General features: G+C 40.8%; 2 protein-coding genes across 4 annotated transcripts in view; one reads left to right on the top strand and one right to left on the bottom strand.

Moving 5' to 3' along the window:
• LOC131591377 (protein MON2 homolog) overlaps positions 1 to 728 on the top strand; it is a 122,640-nt gene extending 121,912 nt beyond the window's left edge. For 2 of the 3 annotated variants that reach the window (XM_058861987.1, XM_058861991.1), the window contains one exon: positions 614 to 727. In XM_058861987.1, coding sequence (XP_058717970.1) covers positions 614 to 655 — 42 coding nt within the window. In that variant the 3' untranslated portion in view covers positions 656 to 727. Of the gene's footprint in view, positions 1 to 613 lie in introns of all 3 variants that reach the window. The other variant, XM_058861985.1, reaches the window with a different exon arrangement.
• Positions 1 to 21,269, bottom strand: part of LOC131591378 (protein phosphatase 1H) — a 123,528-nt gene that overhangs the window by 16,482 nt on the left and 85,777 nt on the right. The window contains exons 5-7 of the mRNA XM_058861992.1: positions 20,284 to 20,368; positions 13,108 to 13,226; positions 51 to 114 (exon numbers count right to left, since the gene is read on the bottom strand). Coding sequence (XP_058717975.1) covers positions 51 to 114; positions 13,108 to 13,226; positions 20,284 to 20,368 — 268 coding nt within the window. The remainder of the gene's footprint in view (positions 1 to 50; positions 115 to 13,107; positions 13,227 to 20,283; positions 20,369 to 21,269) is intronic.

The following is a 21,269-nucleotide window of genomic DNA, read 5'->3' as shown; positions in this document are numbered from 1 at the left end:
CAGCACAAAATTCCTTCTTCCTTTGGTCTGAGAAAAACAAACGTGCCCACCTTCTTGCCTTCTCCATATATAAGGGGAAACTTCAAGTCATCTTCCTCAATGGTTTTGTATGCCCTGTGGGGGGAGGACAAACAACATTTATGAAGCTTGTACTCAATTAGTGACCCAGTGTCCTGAAACAAGGAGTTGAGATTTCAAAAACTGGGGGGGGAGGAAATTATTTTTCCTAGGGACTCTGTCTTTGAACCAAGATGTAAATTTATTTTTCTGCAGGAAGGTTTTCTGTAAATATTTACAATTTCACCAAAAAGAAAAATGAAGATGGGAAAACATCTAACATGCCAGGCTGCTCCTACTGATCGCAAAGAAAGAGGTGAACTGGAGTAACATCCTAATCAGTTAAGATATTGTCAGATACGATACCAGCTACACCATAACTCATTGTCATAAAAAAAAACCAAATTCAACCAAACTAAAAAACCCAAACAAAACAACCTCAAATCCAAGAAGCTAACCAATGCCTAGATTCACACTGTTAATGTGAAATGTGAGCAATGACAGGACGTGTACACACGGTATGAAACAGCTTTCTGATCCTGTTCTCACCCTCCAGGACCGCAGAAACCAAGACAAGCTTCACGTGCTGAAGTCTTAGGATATTTAGTGCTCATTTGACCTTGACTGCAACAGTCAAGATTGTCAGAAGTTTCACATTTCACAGCTTTTCCATGGACAAGAGACAAGAGAAGTAAATGCTCATGCTCCGATTCTGTTCACCGCATGCCTGCGTACTCTACCTTTTACACATCCAGCTGTTGACACTGATGAGGTGAGAAGGTTAGCAATTTTGCCAGTGAGAAATAATAAAAAAAACAAAAACAACAGAAGATGACAATCATTGTCATAAGCTGTAGAGTCCTGTGGTTAGTATAATACATGCTTGAGCTCGGGTGCTGGGGCACCTTTTTGGCTAAGGTACATTGCCCCAGAGGGACATGCTTCCCTTCTTACCACAAAGTTGTCCCTCCTCAGCCTTTCCTTGCATGTTGTGCTTCCCTCCTGGCCTGTCCATTCCCAAAGCTCTCAGGGTGATACCAGAAGCACCCAAGTGCACAAACAGAAGGGGGAGGAAAGGTGCTGGGCAGGTCCCCTGCCATCCACTGCCAACTTCTGCTGTGTAGCTCTTCACTCTTCAGGATGGCTGCCTGAGCTCCAGGGAGTCAGTTTAAGCTTGGGATTGGTTTAAGCAACGTTAAGGCTGTGACTAAACCAGCAGGAAATTAAAAATTAAGGGTGAAATCCTATATTGCAATCAAACTTACCAGTTTCACCAAAATATGGCACAGGCCTGGGATCAATAAATGGTGCTGTACATGCTGCATCACCCAGGCAAGCCTCAGACTTACTGAGAGTTGCTAGACATTTAAGCCCCACCGTTACATTTCCCAGTAATCACAGGAAGGGATCATATTAGGGTTTTGGAGGTGAGGAAGGACCAAAAAAAAAAAAAGACAAGGAACCAAAATGCACAGAAGAAACAGTAGTGGAGGGCTGTCCTCACATACTACAAAGCATTACTATGTATAAAATCCCAAAATGAAAATAGGTGAAGTTTGCAAAATACAGTGGGTCCTTCATGTAGTCAAGAATATCTTAGGATATATAGCCATAATATTTGGCCATCTCTGTAAGACACAATACAGTGAAGGCATTCAAATGGCATTCTGCACTGGGGAGGGTGAATAAATTAGGTCTTAAACCAAACAAAGAGGCAGAAATTACTACAAGTAGCCAACATGATAATACTTCCCTGATGTTTAAATCCTGGAATAGCATTTAGTTGGTAAGGAGGAGTCAGTCATAGCTTTTGCTCTTGTTCCTTTCTTTATTTCCAACAAATATCTCTGCCTCACTCACTAACTTGGATATCCTGGTTTGAATGTAGAGAAAAAAATATACTATTTCTGACCACTCATGAATATGCTTCAAAGCTTTCAACTGGACCTACAATACTGGAAGCCTTGGGAAAACATCCTTGAGGAGTCTGAACTATGCCTAGCATAGAACCAATTGTTCTCTGCCACCAAGAAAATGGGTGTCAGCTGAGTCCATTGTGGGCATCAGTCAAATGACTAATCAAGCCACAAGCCTGAGAAGCCAACCATTCCTACTGAATGTTCATGTTGTATATATTTGTTAAAATAGCAAACAAAACTAAGATGATATGACTAAACTACTTGCAAAGCCCTTCTTAAAAGAAAAAACAAGCCCTTTATACACAGACTACATTATCTGAAAGGTAATTACAAATATTTAAGATAAAGCCTTCACTTTACACTGCCCTGTAAGTCGACAAAAACAGGGACCAAGCTTTTTTCCTTCTCTCCTCTTTCTCCTTATATTCTCCTGCACAACACCTCACACTGAGTGTGCTTTAGGAAGAAGGGAATAAAGAATCATATAGGCCAGTGTCCTTCAAAAGAACGCTCCCCACTGCTGAGTCCAGCTTCTTTTATGGAATCATTACAAAAACCACTGTCCCTCAGGCCTTCAACTATGACACCCTGGTGTAAGGACATTGGGGGAGGCCATGTTTCAAGGGCTGCAGCTAACTTGCTCCATCAGCAGATTAGGGAGAGCAGCTGGCTAGCCTGTGACCTCCTGAAGCTGTGCAACTAAGTGAAGGAGGCCCACAGAGCTATGTCATAGTCCTCATAGCCTGTCACCTCTTGGGCTTGGAAGTTGGGTGTCAAACTCATCTCAAATGAGCTGCTGATGTTGCTATTGCCTGAAAAATTATCATCACTTAAAAATCAATGCTCAGAACTGCAACCACAGCAGTCTCTGTAGCACAGATACACTGAAAAGCAACCTGAGACACTCTGGAAAAGTACCTATATCCTGCATTACTAGAGAAACAGAATTAACAATATACTAGTATGTGGCTTGCTGCAAGAGAAGCATGAAGCACAGTTTTTCAGCTAACAACTCAGTAACTGCACTGGGGAGATGGAAAGAAGATATGAAGTTCATTTTAATATATGCCCTGCAAAACCTCCTGTATTTTGTATGTGGGTTTATTTCACACAGGCTACAACCTTCTGGACTATTTATCTTAATTTTATGTAATAAAGTTGCATTTATACTGTCATGCACTGTATATAAAGACATAATATGGCAGTAGATATATCAAACATAGACATACAGAGAACCTGAGGGGGTGGCTTGGATCTTTCAGTGCCAGCATGGCCTTATTCAGCCCCCTGCATAATTCAGCCCATCTCACTGCTTTAACAACACAGTGTTGCAACCCTCCCCTCTCCCTGTCCTGCTTGTCCACATCCCAGGAGGTTTTGGTGGCCGCCAGGGGATAACAAGGAAGGTTTTAAAGACAAGGCAATGCTACTGCTTCCAGCTCTGAATGAGCCTAAAGCTTGTTAAGTGTTTCTGCCACGTAAGCCTCTATTTTTCCAAATGGAAAAACAGGGGGAGCAGTGGGGAGTAGAACAGGCAAGCTCGTGCCCATCTAGATCTAGCTGCATTTTTGTCAGTTAACTTTATTTCTTCTTTTCATTTCAAAAGAATTATGAAATGCTACTGCTGTCCAAAAATACTGAACTAGGTCTTGACATATGTACCACCCACAAAGTTACATTTGGACTCAGGAACAACATTTTGAAAAACCGGGCCAAATCGCACCAGGAGCCAAAAGAGATGTCAGAACAAAAGAACTAGGACTGACATGATGTTACTCATATGCTAACTGAAATCTGCTCTAAATGCATGGTGAAAAAACAAACAGGAGCTACTAAATGCACAACACAATCTACAGAAGTTTCTTAGAATGCTGGGGTCATTAGCAGTGTTTTAGCACTTTTTAAATAAAAGACTATCAAAGTTACCTGCATATTTTTGGGTCAGAGCTTCAAAAACCAGTCAGCTCCCGTATGCAAATTTCAGTGCCAAAATCCTAGATAACATCTTACATGTGTTATGCTGCCATATAAGTCGTTCTTAAAATTTGCTTTCTGAAAGCACATACAAATTCATGTAAGAGTAGAAGTTGATGACCAAAACCAAAATCCACATTTCATTTTCTTTCATGGCAAACTGTGTAAGATTACTGGTCATGAAAAGTATTGCATTGGCATCCCCAGGCACAACAGATGGTGTTGAAAACACAACCTACCCTGACCTGGAAGGTTCAGTTCTGTGCACGACAGGGGAATCCAGACTCTGTGCTCTGCTTTTTCATGGCACTTGGCTTTAGAAAGTTTGTGTTTCACATCTCTGCTTGTGACACCTAATAGTAAACTGAGAATTAAACCTAAGGAAGAGCAAAGAAAATCATCATCAAAGGGCTTTAGCTTGAATCATAGAATAAACCTACTTGTGGCAATCAACCAAGAGAATGTACTTCTGCTTCATAAAAGTCCTAGTCCACACTGAGTACAATGCTAAAGGCATCTCTGAGACAGGTTCATAGATTTCGTGTATTTCTAGCAGTGTTTTGCTACCACTCTTAAAAACCCCCAAACCTAGGGCCATCCATACACCCTCCACCTGCCCCAACTCTCCCCCTCACCCAAAATAACCCAGCTCACAACAAAACTACCCCAGCTCTCCAAATAACCTCCTTCTCAACCTCAACTTTCTTTGGTCATACCAACAGAAAATCATGTTTTAATCTTTAAGCAACACACAACTTGATAGAAACTCTTTCCTTTTTTTCCCCTCCCACACAAGTAATCAAGCTCACCCTTTGGGTAACAGAGCTTAAACCACCAGTCCAAAAGCAAATATTCATCTGTACTGTCTCTTCAACTACAGGCATCTAACCAGTGTAAGTACATACTTAATATCAAGAAGAAAAGATGTGTAGTGCAGGTTAGACACAGAGCCACTGAAAATTATACAATTTATGTCTCAGCTCAGCCATTATCTTAAAAAATGTCCTTACACTTGTGCTTCTGCAGAGTCAGGATCTCTAAATCCAGACAGCACTGTCTGATACTAAGTACCCTCTAGATAGGCTAGTTCTAATGTTCAGTGTCACAGTATTTTTCCCCTATTGCTCATCTGACACACAGTTTGATGAAACAAAATTACAATAAACAAAGACAATTAAGGCACACAAACTATAGCAATGTTTGTTAAGAGAAAAGATGATGGCAAAGCCAAATCAAAGACCGATGCACATGCACATGGGCACAAAATAGTTTTTAGGGGAAGATCTACCTTAACCAAGATACTCTCATAGGGCTTCTTTCAAGTAAAGAGGAAAACATACAAGTTTAAAACACTCATTATTCACAGAAAAGTCAGAAACACCTTCTTATGAACCTGAAAGTGTATAATGTTTCATTCTGCCAATCCTAGTTCTGTCTACCAATCTACAAATTAAAAAAAATAAAGTCAGCATGACTTGTACACATCTGTCATCTCTGGCTTGGTCCAATTGGACTAATACATGAGCCTTGGACCTCCAGGGAGCCTTCACTGCTGTGTATAGTCCTAAGACGGAGTCTGGACTTTAGAGAGCACCAGCACCACATATTCCCATTAAAGTAATTCCTAAACAAAACAAACTATCCATTTTGACAAGCCCAGTTTAAAGACACGAGCACCAGAATCTTTTTAGGCACTTCCTGGAATGCAGCTGAGTTTTTAGTCCATTCACCTCTACTGGAGCATTAAAACAAAGTGGTAGAAGACAAACCAGGGAGAGGATTGTCAAGCATCTCAAGCATTTAGAGATGTCCTTGCCCACAAAAAGATAAATCAGGAAAAAAAAAATGAATGAAGATATTTAAAAGCAGTGGCTGTGAGGGACAGAGCAAGAATATTCCAACTGCTTTCATTCTCTGCTTGGGACCTGTTGAGCTTTGTTACTACTAAGTGACAAAACCTGGGTGCAGACACTGAAGCTGCACATCAAGCAGGTTCATCTTCTGCAACAGCCTCAGCAGGTTAAGTCTTTCTTTTTTGTCCCCAGTGGGCCTGCTGCCTTGACCACTTCTTACAAGTTATTCTATCTCTTCTACTCTTAAAAGACAAACAGGAAGGCTTGTCAGCAATTTACTCTGGAGATAGAGGGGTAAAGGAAGTGGCCTGTTAACACTCTATGGGCTGATAGACTGGAGTGCACTGTGATGGACAGAAAAAACATTTGTAAATTTGTATTTTGCTGTATTTCTTGTTAAAAAGTTGTCGTGAGACAGATGAGAAAAAGGCCACATGTTAAATGCACAGCGCCTGCTCCACATTTACTAGCTGGGATCCTCTGGAAGCAAAAGAGATTGAGGTTAAGGAGAAATCACAAAGCAAATTCTTCTGGGAAAGTCTTCTTTACTGCAGGATGGAGGAGGCACTGAGACACAGCAAGCAGAGACCTCACTATTCCACAGCAGTATTGGAAACTCCTCCAAGGAGCAAGAGGCCTCCTTTCAGCCAGAAGCAGAGCCATAAATCAATCTTTGATAACAAGGGAAAGAAAGAGAACTTCTATGGAGCCAGCTGAGGCGATGTAAAATTTGTGCAGAGGGGGAAGCCAGAGAAAGCGTGAGCGTGGAAAGAGACTTCACCTTATCAGGAAGAAGGACTGTTTTTGCTTGGATTTTCAGATTGAACATTATCTCATTCTAGTTTAGTTTCCTTCTGAAAAAGCACACGGGGATTCTTTTGTTTGCCCTGGCATATGTGGCACCTGATCCTATGCCAAGGTGAAGCCCAAGTAGAGATGCACAGCCATGCAGGGACAGATCTAAGATGCACTGCTTCCAGAAGGAGATGGTCTTGCAGGACACGATTCAGACCAACCTCATTCTTATCACTCATTTGGCCCCAGAGAGGCCATTTACATAGAGCTTTACTTCAGACTTAAGCTTTCTCTTACGTTACAGCAGTATTGCTCTCCTGTTTCTGCTTTCTCCTGCCCCAAAGACTCTGGCTCAGCTCCTGTGGCATGTGCACACTTGGGGAAAGAGCCATTTATCATCGTCAGGAGATATGCTGTACACAGCAGGTCAGCTCTCACCTCCTGCTGTTCCTGCAGTGAGGGCTGCAAATCTTGAAAAGATGCATAACATGCACATTGCAAACAGCCATTCATCATTGCAGAGCTGTGCCCCAGACACCCAGGCACAGCCCAGCAAGCTGCTCTAGCTGTGTGCACCAACAGGGTACATCCCCTCCCGCTCCCCGCCACCTTGCAGCGAGAAACAAAAGCACAGACACAGAAAACAAGGCAGGTGACTGCAGATGATGGTTTCTGCTGCAAAAATGATATCCTCTCTCTCTCCTCCAGAATGGCCCAGTGCTGCAAAGGTGCCTCATAATCGTTAAATTATGAAAATGTAAGTTGCTGGAAGGAAATTAGTATCAGGCATGACTGGGGAAAAGGTTGCTTTCTTGTGAAGTAATTATGAAATTAAAATTTGATCTCTCCCTGGCGATTGTACAAAGGATACGGCTGAGGTCTCAAACACAACAATACAGCCAGGATTTCAGCAGAATAAACACAGAATGTTTCACTAGGCAAAAAAGCTCAATTAAAAAAAAACAAAACAAAACAAAACGGGGGAAAAGATGACTTTTTGTAGATTACATGATTTTGGTTAAAAGGTGCAATCAAGCAGGTTAGAGCACAGGGTTTGCGGACTTCCAATTACTTCTTACAAGTTGGAATCAAGCTGTTAGGAAATGCAGCTTATCTGAATAAGACTAATAATACTAAGCTAATTAGACCCACAGGCATTAGCCAGCAGATAAATTCAGGCCAAAAAGAGGGACACTGTCACTTTAAATACTGCCTTGGGATCAGTGGAAAAGCTAATGAGGAGTGTCAGTTGGGGCTGTTTTATTAGGTGGTTCTCTAGAGACTATAGCCTGAGGTTTCTGTAGCAGGGCTTCTGTGCTTGATTCAATAAATCAATTTATATTGCAGGAGGGTGCAGCACAGGTGCCAGCTCCATAAAGCATTTCTGTGGCATTTCTCAGTCTGCTCAGGCACTCCTTGGGCAGGCTACCTGAATGTGCCGTCAAAGGACATTGAGCGCAGCAATAAAGAGTAAGATAGCAGCCACATTGGCAATATTTGTTCAAATCAGCTCAGACATTACCAAGCAAAACATGTACATTGGCTCTCACTGGGGTATTCTGGATCCCCAATAAGTGATTAATGAGAGCCTGGTTTTTGTGAGCTGGAGTCTGAACCGCAGACGGCAAGGCAGGCTGCACAATGAAAGCAAAAGGCATCCATCCCAAACAAAATAAAATGGCTTGAAAAGTGAAGTTGCTTTTTTAATCAGATGCTTAGAGGCTGAAAGACATTCCCTGTTGGAAAGAAAAGGGCGAGTGCAGAGCAGGCTGGCAGCTTTCCAGGCAGTGGACAATATTGACTCTAGAATAAAATGGGTTTTGCTTAGTGCTCGCCTCAGGGCATCAGCCTCCCTGCTTTGGAATAAATCACGCGGGTGGGCGATTCCCCAGCACGGGCTGACCCTCGGGGGCTGACCCCATGTGCCACAGCACCCCCTCACCAGACACATGGACACGGTGCTGGCAAGGGCTCCACTGCTGCTGCGAAGTTGGCGCACTCAGAGACAGTGCCCAGTTTCCCCACACGCTGCCGCCTTGGGCTTCTGCCCGTGGTATGTGGTGGGCACTACATGACCTCGAACCAGTTCTGATGGGGTGCAGCTCAGCTTTGCCTCTCTTGGAGGGCAAGGAAAGCAACTAACAAATAGGTCAAAATTTGTACTTATTATCTAGGTCTCTTTTGCCATGCTAATACAAAGTCAAAAAGTTGAAGTTGTGATCTGGAAACAAGCCTTTAAAGAACTCCAATGCAAGCAATTTAAAAGCCACTGTTTTTGTTCCAAGGAGAAGCAAAGAATTAATTTTGAAACCACCGAAGTTGATGCCAACTGGTAGTGCCTTCTGGATGCCTTCGGTTAAGCACAGCGCTGTACAGCTCCTCCAGCCCCACAGAAGGTTGAGAGGGGAACTCTGGAAGGACCCATAGTGAAGGATACAGGCAGTCAGGAATCCAAGTCTGGGAAGGTTCTAGGATATAGCCAAAGCAAAGTACTTCAAAATTGTTCACACTGGATGTACACATGAAGGAAGTCTAACCATGTCTTAACTTTAAATAAAAGCCAGAGACAAGGAACACTAATTATGTGCAGTCCTTTAAAGGAGCAGCTATCGCCAGGCCTGCTGTTTTCCCCCTCATATTTCCACTTCAGTTTACTCATTCCCCTTTTTTAGCACTGACCACTCTGCTTACATGGCCTCTGAGTCTGTCCTGATGCTTCTGTTGCCAGGACTTGTCAAAACCACCAGGACACATCTCTCCAATACAGGTCTACCCTCTGCAAGGCATGGGCTTGAAAACTCCAGCCCAGAGACCCAGCTGTGAAAGACTGTCAGTAACACAGATATCTGCCAGCAAATTCTGGCTCGAGACAGCTCAAAAGCTTGTTCAGCAGGACACACTGCTCTTAAGATGCCTTGCCAGCTACGCTACACCTTTTGCAATCGTTGTTTAATCACAACGCACATGGGGCAAGGGTGCAGGAAGGGCAGTTCATGGTCAGCTCCCAGCAGTGTGGGATTTAGTTTACATATATTTAATAGAGAATGATTTCTCACTGCAATTGCCACTGAAAAAAAAGGAGAAAGGGAGCAAGCTGGAGCGAGAAGGGGAAGGATGGTCTCAAAGCAGTTACAGGCAGCCTGGACTAGTGATGCGGTACACATTGCTGGATCAGTGGTTGTCCTAATGCTGTGGGGAAACTTGGCAGCTGTACTACCACTGTGGGCTGTGGAGACAAAGCCAGTGTGGAAACTTCACATGAAAAAAAGAAAAAGAAAAAGAAAAAGCAGAAAGAAAAAATAAAGGGCCAAATACATTATAACAGACCCAAAGACAATAATCTTTTGTAATCCAAACAAGCTGCGCAAGCCAAGGCATTGTTGAGAATCTGAAAAGCTCCGGAGCAAAGAAGAAGGATAAAAACGAAGAAAAAAAAGTCATATACAGCTTCTAATAGAAAACACAAAAAGTATACTGAACTGTAAAATAAACCAGTTTATTTTCCTGAGGAAACATCAAAGCAGACAGTGTTCTACATTCTCTCACTAAAGGATTAAGTAATTAAGTCTAAGAGTAGCTGTTTCTTCCTAGTATCACCTGCACCTCTTTACATGTATGTTTAACTCTCAACAAACAGTGAAGTTAGTGACCAAAAAACAATTCAGACAATTGATCATCTGCATTGTATGTGATAGAAGTTCAGCAGCATTTTAGTGTATCAAGCTCTGGCTGGCCAAAGCGCCATCTGACATTTTCTAGAAAAGGAATATATATGCTAATTTATTCTCCATGATAGATAGTATCCTTAGAAACAAATGCAAAACAGACATGTCCTCAGCCACAGTGTCCTGATGCATCAGTTGAATCCAGGAATAAGAAAGGGAAGAAAATAGAAGCAAAACCGTTGAAGTGGAAAACAGCCGCTAAGAAACCTCTGCCACCTCAGTGTCACCTCTGAGGGCCCAGCAAACTGGAAATCTAATGTCTTGTCCACAATCACAACCATTAAAATTGACCCAGACTTTTAGATAAACAGAAACGGATTGCTTCTCCTCTACCTAGGGGATCGCTGCACACAATTCAATGGATAACGAACACCTTGGGCAAGACCTTGCAGAAAGAAATAGATCGTTATTTAGAAGGACTCTGTTTTACACAAATGTATGAATAGAGCAATTTCCTCATCATTTTAGTGTCCCGAGGCAAAAAAATAAAGAGGTAACTGATGCACTACTTGTGCAATATGGAGCAGCTGAAAGATTCCAATTCTTTTATTAGGACAAAAATGTAGGCCCCATTTTTCACTTCCATCCAGAACAACAGGGAGAGGTAGCCTCATCCCAGTCTCCACGTGCTTCTGCTTGGCACAGGCCACCTTTTTCCAGGACAATACTGTGATGAATTCAGACTTGAATTTTCAAGTCACAGTTCAAGCATTTATGCAGAATAACTGCTTACGGCTAAGCATATTTGTACTGAACTGGTGACAATTTTTGCATTGACCGTATTAGAATCTCTAACTGGATCAACGTGTGTCCTAGACTTCAGGAAATTCAGAAAGATCAACTGGAAAATAACTGTTTTCTCCTCCCTGCTATACCCTAGAGCTAAGAGAGTTCACAAATCAGTACTGAAAAGCAACACATTGAATCAAATCTGCCAGTTTGACTTCTACCTTACTCATTATTCTACATTTAGAGCTTTTGTTCCTTTTTCTAATGCCAAACAGTATTAACTATGTAATAACCGTTTTGGATAAGGTAAAGTGCTATGCACACATTCACAAGTGAGGTAGAAACTAATATACAGAATTATCTCTTCACTTAACTTTTAAACTATCCATTGCCGTACAAATCTCATCATTCTGTTGGTGATTTGGACTGGAAAAAAATACTGTAGTAAGCAAAACTTCCACTGAGTTTTTTTACATTTCATTTGGAACCTCTAATGTGCATAAATAGAAATTTTTTCCTCTTCATGCTTTACTTTGTTCATTTATTAATACCAAATTTGATCTCAGTGACCCCATTTGTGTTAATCACTTAATTCTTTGCAGTACCTCATGGTCATTCTTGTTTAATAGGAAAAGAGCTGTGGTGTCACCTGCCAATGCTGCAACTTCAACCATTCCAATCTCATTTCCTTTCCAGGCCACTAACCAACCAGGGAAATGCAAAACAACTCCCATGAACCTGAAGAAACCCTCTCTGCCTTCCAGCCATGATGACAGAAATCTGTTCTTGCCCTCCTCTCAGGAAGTTCCTGGCCTATGATACTTCTGTAGCTCTCCCCCACATGTTTTTCCTCCCAACAGGCATGATGATTTTTCACATCTTGAAAAAGTGCTTTTGGAAGTCTACATGAAACCATTCTTTACTGGTGCCTCCAGAGACATCTGGGAGTTTAACAAAAAACCCCTCCTTCTGCAGAAATTGGGAGAGTGTCTCATGATCTTCCAAATGTTTTGCTGTCTAAGTCCTCAGTTGATCCAATGTTCTCATTCTGTTCCTATTCTTTTGCTCATGCCTGTAGCCTTTTTAAAATGTGAAGTCATCATTCTCAGGGTGAAACTGCATATTCTACTAGCAGCTGTTCAAGATGACAGACAATGACGGTTATTCTCAGATTTACATGTTCTGCACAAACACTTCAGATTATTTTAAACTTAGATCATTATTCTGCCATTAAAACATCATTATATTTATGGACCATAAAGCATAGAACAAAGCAAAAGTTATGTAGAGCTGTAGTTGTATGTGAGCATCCAGTCTTCCAAACCTAAAATAGGCTTTCTTTTTAACCCCTCTCTTCTTTTTCTTCCTGAAAAGATGTTTAATACAGACACTAAAACATAAATGTCATGGAAATGAAGACCATTTGCATATATTGGATTTTTGCCTTTATAGGTCATGCACAGAACTCAAAACAGCAAAGATTAGGATTTCTCCAAGGAGCCTATTGAACCAACAAAAAACAATGAAGACATTTAGCCAGAAACAAAAAAAAATCCACATCATTCTTTTTGTCTTCACTTCTGTAATTCCATGCTGTTCATTCAAGCCTTTTCATTTTAGGCTGGTTGTGTTCAGATAGGCCCATGTGTAAAACAGTTCCTCAAGGGATATCCTAACTAAAGGCCAGCTGCAGTAGAGTAGGGAAGGCAGCTCTTCACTTCTGCAAGCTTTCCTCAGCATGTGAAAGCATGATGGCCCAACATCTTGGTTTAAAAGACAAATGTCTCACCCTCTGATCCAGAATTTATAAAAAGCTACTTCCAAGACAGAAAAATTGTTTAGCTTTCAGAAAGATCCCCTGGCACATCTTTGCCTTTATATGCTTGCTCTGCTTTGAGTACTCACATATTAAAATGAACTCTCTGGAGGGAGGTCAACTTATTTAAAACATTATCTTCTAGAAGAAAGATACACCTGGAAGAAGGAAGTGCCTTTTCTTTTAGCAGGCACTGGCTAGGGAAGAAGGCTGACCTGCTGAGAAGGACACATTCTTACCAGCCAGTCATGTTGAAGTCACGGTACAGCATTCTCTTTCCAACTTCCTTGCGCTGCACCCTCCGTGGAAACTCTAAATGTGTAAATTCATTTCCCAGCAAGTGGGGCTGCATGTAAGCCTGCAGGCAGAAATCAAACCACAGATACCACATAAAACAAGACATCATCTATTTTTAATGAGGTAGTATTACCATCCCTTCTTGGTCCCTTCCCACACAAATTCCACCCACTCCTCTAACCTTTCTTTTTAAATAAGGAAGATGATGTGTTCCATTTCAACAAACAATGCACATACACCATTTCTCCCCCTGCCTGATATCCAGCAGAAGCCTTATAGGGAGCAGTCCTCTTGCCCTCAAAATCCTTCATTTCTTCTCCCAGCTCCTCAAGATTTGGGATCTCTAAATTACACTTCATACATTAACTCTGAAGGAGTTTGCAGAGCTTTGTAAAACTGAACACATGCCCTTTTGTAAGTCAGCAAGAGTGAGAGGAATGATCAAATACAAAGCCATGGACATACTTGGAGGGGTGAGTGTGCAGTGAAGCTCCTGCTTTTTGACTCCCTGTTCAACTATGCCAACAACACAGAAAACCTAACATTGCTACCACACTTTAATTGTCACCACCTCGAGAAAAATGCACCCCATCACACAACACTGCAAATGAACACAAGCTACAGAGCAATTTATTTTCTTGTTTTTGAAAAACTACATCCTTCATGCAAAACAGACTTTTAGAAAAGCAGCAACAGTTTTGCGTCACAACTGCAACTAAGGTCTTTGATGGTTTTAATGTTCAAACGCTCCTCATGTCCTTTCTGGTGCATTGCTCTGCAGATCCTGGGAGGCCTCTTTGCCAGAGTTGTGCCTCTGGCTCATGTTCTCCAAAGCTGGCCACAGTTGAGAGCATTGCCAGGCTCTTCATCCACTGTGTAAATTTTTGGATTGAATTTATACACAGATCACTTGACATGATAGGTTAATCCTAAACATACTCTATTTCTTCCTTCTGAAATAAATCTCAATCCTTTTTCTTTAGTACTCAAATAAACAAACCTTTCTCTCTTCCTCTGAAAAACTACACTGTAAGCAAGTTCTTATGAAAGACACAGTCAAACTGGTAGGGAACTGGAAAAAAAGTTGCATTTCTTAACCTTTTCGCAGATAACTTTTTTTCCTTATCCAGCCAGTTAAGGCAATAAAGTCTGTCTTATCTTCAGCAGCAGCTGCCATCAAGGGAGATGAAATGAGCTGGGGTTTAGTTTGTGTGTATGTCATAAATCTAGTGCTCATCAAAGGTAAGCAGCAGGAAGCACTGGAAGCCCTTATTGATCTGTCTGGCATCTGTCATGCAGATAGTTCACAATAAAATATTTCCTGCATTTAAGAGTTGAGCCTGCTCCCACTCAATTTAATAGCAGCTCTATCAGGCTCAGCACATCACCATGCTAACTTCCTATCAGCTCGTCCCTGTTCCCATCACCAGACATCCTTCCAGAAAACACCTCAAGTTTGTTTGGAACAGGACTGAGGAAGGTTGTGTGTAGCCAACAAGACTGGATTCTGCTTTCAAGAGGTGGCTTTCAAGTGCGCAAGTGATCTTCACATCATGATCTCTTCCTGGAACAGGAACTCCATCAAATTCTCTCTGTGTACAGTTAAGGGAACAACATGTTTTTTCCTTCAGTCTACAGTCAACCAAGGTCCCCTTCTCCACCCAAATATTGTTGTCAAGGGCCCTCTAATTGGATCCCTTCTCCTCATTACAGAAATGGTTGAGAAGCACTAGTAACTTTTGAGAAGTTCAGCAGTATTCTGTCCACATGAAGCTTTTCATACTTCCAGAACTCTGGAACTTCTTCATTTAAAAGTGCATGTAAGCTTTTTATTTTATTTATTTTCATTCCAGTTGCAAAAAAGATGGAGAATTCCTAATGATTTGATGTATCACAGCATATGAATGATATTTGTTCTTTGTATGATAACAAAGAGCTGGATTGGTTTTGGTATTTTTAAAATTTTTTCTAGCCTATGATATCGTAAACAATGAAGTCAGTCCTTATTGTAAGCGCAATTCAGACCACTTTTAAAAATGCACAGCCTATCTTGATTAAAACATTACAAACTACTCTCAGCTAAATACTGTCACCTACCTACAAAACAAGGTCATACATAAAGAAAAAAAAACCATCATACCTGATATCAAAATGAAGTTATCTAACCTTCAGACTGTGAGACTACTAGTCTGAATAAGAGGTCCAGAAGAAAAACATTACAGGCTTTTAGTATTTTTTCACTTAAAAACAAGAATTTCCTTTATTGAAAAGGTAAAGCAATCAGGAGAGACTGCATTGCATAAAGATTTACTCAGATGGAAAGTCTGAGGTCATAACTGAAATAAGATTAATAAAGCTGGCACAGTTACCAGTGGACTGCTAATGTTCAAATAAGACTTCTCTTCCACAGCCAAGCCTCAACGCTTGATTTACAATCCAGTGATCTTAACTTGATTCTAATATTTTTGGCGTCAGTGAAACAGAGGGAAAAGAGCAATTTGGAAGCGTCTGGTGTCTGTGATCCGAATTCTTATGTGAAGAAATGAGGATTTTCATTGTGCTTTGCTTTATATTTAAATTTTCCGTATTTTTTACCATTTTTTTAAACAGTTATTTTTGATGCTTCACTGGTAATTCTACAGAAAGAAGAATGTTCTACTGTAGAATTCAGCTGTAACTTCCAGTTGGGTTTGTTAAGAACTGTTCTCCATGTACAAGGCTTGACTCTTCTCTCCACCTCAACAAAACCATGCTGAGCAGCAGAACCAGAAAATAAATAAAAAGCAACAGTTTAAAAATCTGCAGATCTTTCAAATAGATATACAAGCATGAAATCCCCTCAAGTGATCAAACAAACAAACAAATAAAAAAAGGTAAGCAAACTGACTACCAGAATTTTACCTGTGATGACACAATGTATTTTCTATTTTCAAATTTGTTTAGTCTTGATTTGCAAGAACCTCAGATCAGAAACACCATTCAAGAGATCCTGACATTTAACAAACAGCGTGGCTATCAAATACTTCCTATATCCTTACGAGGTATTTTCAGACAACACTGTTATTCTGTGTTATGGAACTGGAACATTTTTCATATTTTCTCTTTCAGAAGCTGTTAGAGCTTTCGGGCATAAATCTGGCATAGTATGCCTTGTGTGTTTTTGGTACTTGGCCATTTTATGGTGTGTTTTGTGGCTGGATGCATTGCATTCAAAATCAGTTGTTTAAAATGGAGTTCAGTCAAAGAAATATTAGTCACGATTGTTTAAAAAGGGCATTTACTTCCTGCTGTGTTTCCTGGTGATTAGAAAAGCAAACATGAAATTATGATAAAACCAGACTTACACACTAGCATGGCAGTTAATTAGGTGCCAGGAAACACTGCATGTATCTTATCTGTACCTCAGTAAGGTCTGTACTGCCTTTTTCAGCTCCTTCAGTAGGCACTGCACTGGAAAGTCACTGACACTAGTGCTTTCACTGCAACCTGTGCTATTCTCAGATTTGCTGCTTTCCCCTACACCAACTATATCTTACAAGTTTATACTTTTATCATATTGTGCCCTTTTCTCCAAAAGAATATTCTACTATATGGGACTACTGATCACAACAGCATGCACAGCGCAACACACCCATAAGGTCTGCAAATGACTCAGCCATTATCATAGGGACACATTTAAACCAAAGAGAGATTAAAATTAAAGGATGTGGTGGTAAAAGGAACGAGAAGACTAAAAGCCAAATCAATCTCTTGATTGGTCTCTCATCTTGTGAAAGGCTAGGACCCCTTTCATGGAACCACAGGTCTCTTTTACCACAGCATCATCCACTGTGTCAGATGGCTGAAGTAATCCTATTCTGGGCGCTACAGGGAGCCAAAAACTGTAAGAGAATTACATCTTGACTGACTTGTAATCGAAGTGCTGACTGGACATTTAGGAGATCTAAGTGCATTTCCTCTTCAGGCTCAGGTTCTGCAGGCATCCTTCAGCAGATGAGTGAGTGTCACTTTTATCCTCACCTGAGCAACAAAATATGAATATATCCCCTTTGAGCCCATGACTATGTGGGTTCATGAATCTTTGCTTGAATGGTGGTAAACACAAAGAGCACCCATGGTCACTGTCACTGGTGGCTACACAGCCTCTACTAGCAGTGACACCTGCACTGGTGGCAGTGGTGCACCATTTCTGGTGAACTTTTGAGGGGCTGTTTGGCTGCACACATGAAGATGCTACAAATACCACATTGACCTCATGACATCTTGAAAGTATAACTTCAGCAACTAGTAGAAATACACCCATCTGCAGTATGCTCAATTCCCCATTCATTTGAAACACATTTTTCCAAGGGAATAAGTAAAAAAAATATCCTATTTACTGTTGCAATTTAGACTATCATGATTGAAATTAATAGTCTCCTCACAAGATGAAAGAAAAATTGCTTCTGGCTGCCACTGACTGCACAACTGCTGAATGTACCAGAGCATTTCCCAGTAAATACTGGATTTTTTTTCCTTCAAGATACACTGATACGAGAAAGCAGGACTTTTCCCAGGCACTGTGTGGAGATCTCCTGCTACAGTGCTAAAAAAAAAAGACACAGAAATTCAGAAGAAAAGGAGGCTTTCAAAAGCTTACCAGTGGAAGGGAAGCAACATGGTCCACTGAACTGCTACAGAAGGCCAAAGGACCAAGGGAATACTGGTGCAAAGCTTTCACACATTACATCTTAAGAAGTGCTCTCTGACTGAAGGATTGACTGCCTCCTGCAATATTCTCACAAGTTGCCTGACACAGAAGTCTGTCTCTGCCATATAGCCTGCCTGTAGTCTGCAGCTGGATGCTGCCCCGCCACTGCCCTCCTATGGAGTGATGACCAGGTTCAGAGCTGCTCTGAAGTCAGAGTGACTGGATAGCCAACTTGCTCTTTTCAGGTTTCCATGCCAGGGGCCTACTGCCAAGGCTGTTCTTGGAGGCATGGCAATAAACCTTCCAGGACAGGGAACACATTTGCTCCCCTTCTCTCAGTTACTCAATCAGTATTAGCTGAAGCACAGTTTTGTCTAAGATTGGAGGACTTCACATAAAGATACTTCATAAAAAGATACTCACATGACCTGAACTACTCATTATCCCATGGATTTCTTTCCACGCAGAAATTAAGGCTCAGAAAATAAAGCCTAAAAGAATATCCTGTGTGACTGAAGCAATCAACAGGCACTAGAGGAAGAGGGAAGCTCCTGCTGCACAGGCAACAGCCTGCAGGCTGTAAATCCATACCCTCCCTTTGCTTCTACAGTAACTTCCTCATAGTGAACAGTATCTCTGCATTTACCAAATAAAATATTAATGCTAAAGTGATTAAGGGATTTTCTTCCTTTTGTGCAGGAAGAGCAGTGCAACATATTTGAAACAAAAACTCAGCTTTAACTGCGAATAAGAAAATAGACTCAATGTAAATAACTTTCAGACAGAACAACGGATGAGAACATGAGGACAGAGTAAGAGGAATTATTTGGGATCTAATTAGCAAGACAGATGCAAACTTTGGAGTGTAGTGCTTATGCCAACCTTGCAAGAAATTTGGGGTCAACTTTTTGTTTTTTAAACACAAGAATAAAAATCTTAGGTAATGTTGTGTTTGAAATTATCTGTAATTTTGTTTCACGCTCTTGCTGTCTTGCATGTATTCTCTTTGAACATGATAGCCATAGACCTGGCATATTTGTTACATACAGAATTAAAATAGACAAACAAAGGTAAAGGAATTTTCCACAGGAAACAGCAGAAATGCTTTTCAGATCAGCTACTGGTTTCAGATTTAAGCCAGAAAGGACATCAAAAGAGAAAAAAAAAAACCCTTGTAGGCAATGTTTTATCTCATATTTCCTACAGAAGTAGCAGACTCCCTAGATGCTAAAGATACCTTTTATTTTAGAGGCAAACAAATTATTTTAAATGTAACTGAACTGTAAATATTTATTAGGCCTCTTTTCCATTTGATTCTCTGAATATAAATAGTCCCAAAGCAGTATTTTCTCTGAAATTTTCAACTTCAAGTCAATGAGTCTGACTGAAAAAAAACTAAATGTGACAATTGAGGGAATACAATTTTTTCATTAAAACCTTTCAAACACTGGCATTTTGTCTAGTTTCAATTCACAGTGCTTGGTCTACATTGAAAATAAAAGACACCTTAAGACCTGGGAACATCAATGACCTTGGCCTGCCCATCTTGAGTCAGGCAAGGCTAAGAGTGAGCCTGCCTTGGCTGAAGCTTAAACTTCTAAAAGGAAAAAGCAGAACAGAAGAAGCACAAAGGAAATCTCTCAGCCATGTTAGGAATGACATTTTGACAAGCAACTAATCAACTTCAACCAACTGATCTGTCCATTGATTAAAACCTTAAAAAGTAACAGGATAGTTTGTATGAAAAATAACACCATATATTTTGACTTATATTACTCCGGCAGCTTATCAGCCAACACAGCTTGGTCTATAAAGCATGCCATGTGTCTCCAGCTAGTCACCCAGTCCCAGCTTTATGGGTGCTGCTACAGTAAATAAAACTAATCTTTGATCACCCATCCTATCCTGCAGCTACTAATGTTCATTGAGATCACCTCCAAGTTTGGTATCTTTCTCCTGATGGAGATACTGTTATACTCTGATACGGCATGCTGTTAGAGTAAATTAATCAAACTCTGCAGTATCATTCACATACAAAGAGCGGTCTGTGGTTTTTTATACTGACACACAGCAAGTACTGGGATGTATTAAATACATCTGTGGCTCATTAGCTCTATGTCTGAGCTTTCAAAATCCAACACCAGTGCACTGCTGAAGGGTCTGGAGCCAAACAACATACACAAGCACAGCCATGCTAATCAATGGCCTTTGCTGAAGAGGTAATATTCCTTTTATTGACATTTGCACCACCAGGATTTTCTCCACATTTGCTGATGGCTTAAAGACATACATGATCAGTCACTGGTGTTCAGCGGACACGTCATCCTTCACTGAGCCACAGTAACTCAGCAGCATTTCTCTGAGCCTTTCACATTACTGGGCAATGCTTGTCATCAGCAGCACCTGATTTGGTCCTCAGGTCTCTTACCAGATATTGAAGTCGCTGGCGTTCAGTCTCTGGAGTGAATTCTGAAGACATTGGAATGACTTCACCATTTCGGATTATTATAGCTCTGTAAAAGTAATAGAACATCATCACCACAGGAAAAAAATAAAGTAAAAAACCCACAGAAAACCATGGGGTACAGTCACACTCTTATTCTCTTCAGAATCATAGCCAAAGCCATTTCTTTTCTACTGAGGTTGACAGCAGAACAGGGTAATTCCTGCCCTGCATCCTATCCTTTAGGCTGGGCAACAAAGTATACTCGTATAAGCCAAGTTCATTTTAGAGCTCACAAAAACATCCAAGCAACAAAGGCAAGAGTTATTTCAATTGATGTCTGCAGGGCATCTTTATTAAGTGAAATGCAGACACCCAGAGGAGATGCTGCAGAATCACTGATTGTAGGGTTTTTTATTATTTTATCAAAACTCTTCCTGCAGGTTTTAATATGAGTTGTGGCTGATGCTGTCTAAACTACTGCCTTCAAATGACTCATCCAAGCACTTTCCAATTATTAATTGGTCATATGTCATGTCAGAACATTTCTACTCCAACAGTAAATGGAAATAGCAAAGCAAATCCCATTTAACACAAATTTAACTAGTTACCTGCTGAAAGATAGCAGGTAATGGAATGACTGTAGATTAGCCAGAAGATTTCATATAATTCTGCAAATGGCAGAGAGAAAATTTTCTCAAACACCTGTCTGTTGTCTCGTAACAATTTGATTTGATGCACACAAAATATGGTCCAATCTTTCCCTGGTATAATGCCACTGGCTGGAAGGCAAGTCACAGGAGGGAAGAGTTTACCCAATATTTTTACTGTATTCTACATTCATGTATTCACTCATGGAACTGTGTTTCTTTATCTTTCCATTACTTATCTCTCTGTAAGTAGAGCAATGCCCAGCACTTTTGATAAGCTATGTATCATTCCAAAGACTTTAATGTTCCTGTTGTGGAACT

Source organism: Poecile atricapillus, chromosome W, assembly GCF_030490865.1.
Source record: "Poecile atricapillus isolate bPoeAtr1 chromosome W, bPoeAtr1.hap1, whole genome shotgun sequence".
NCBI lineage: Eukaryota > Metazoa > Chordata > Aves > Passeriformes > Paridae > Poecile > Poecile atricapillus.
This window is presented reverse-complemented; position numbering and strand designations above follow the sequence as displayed.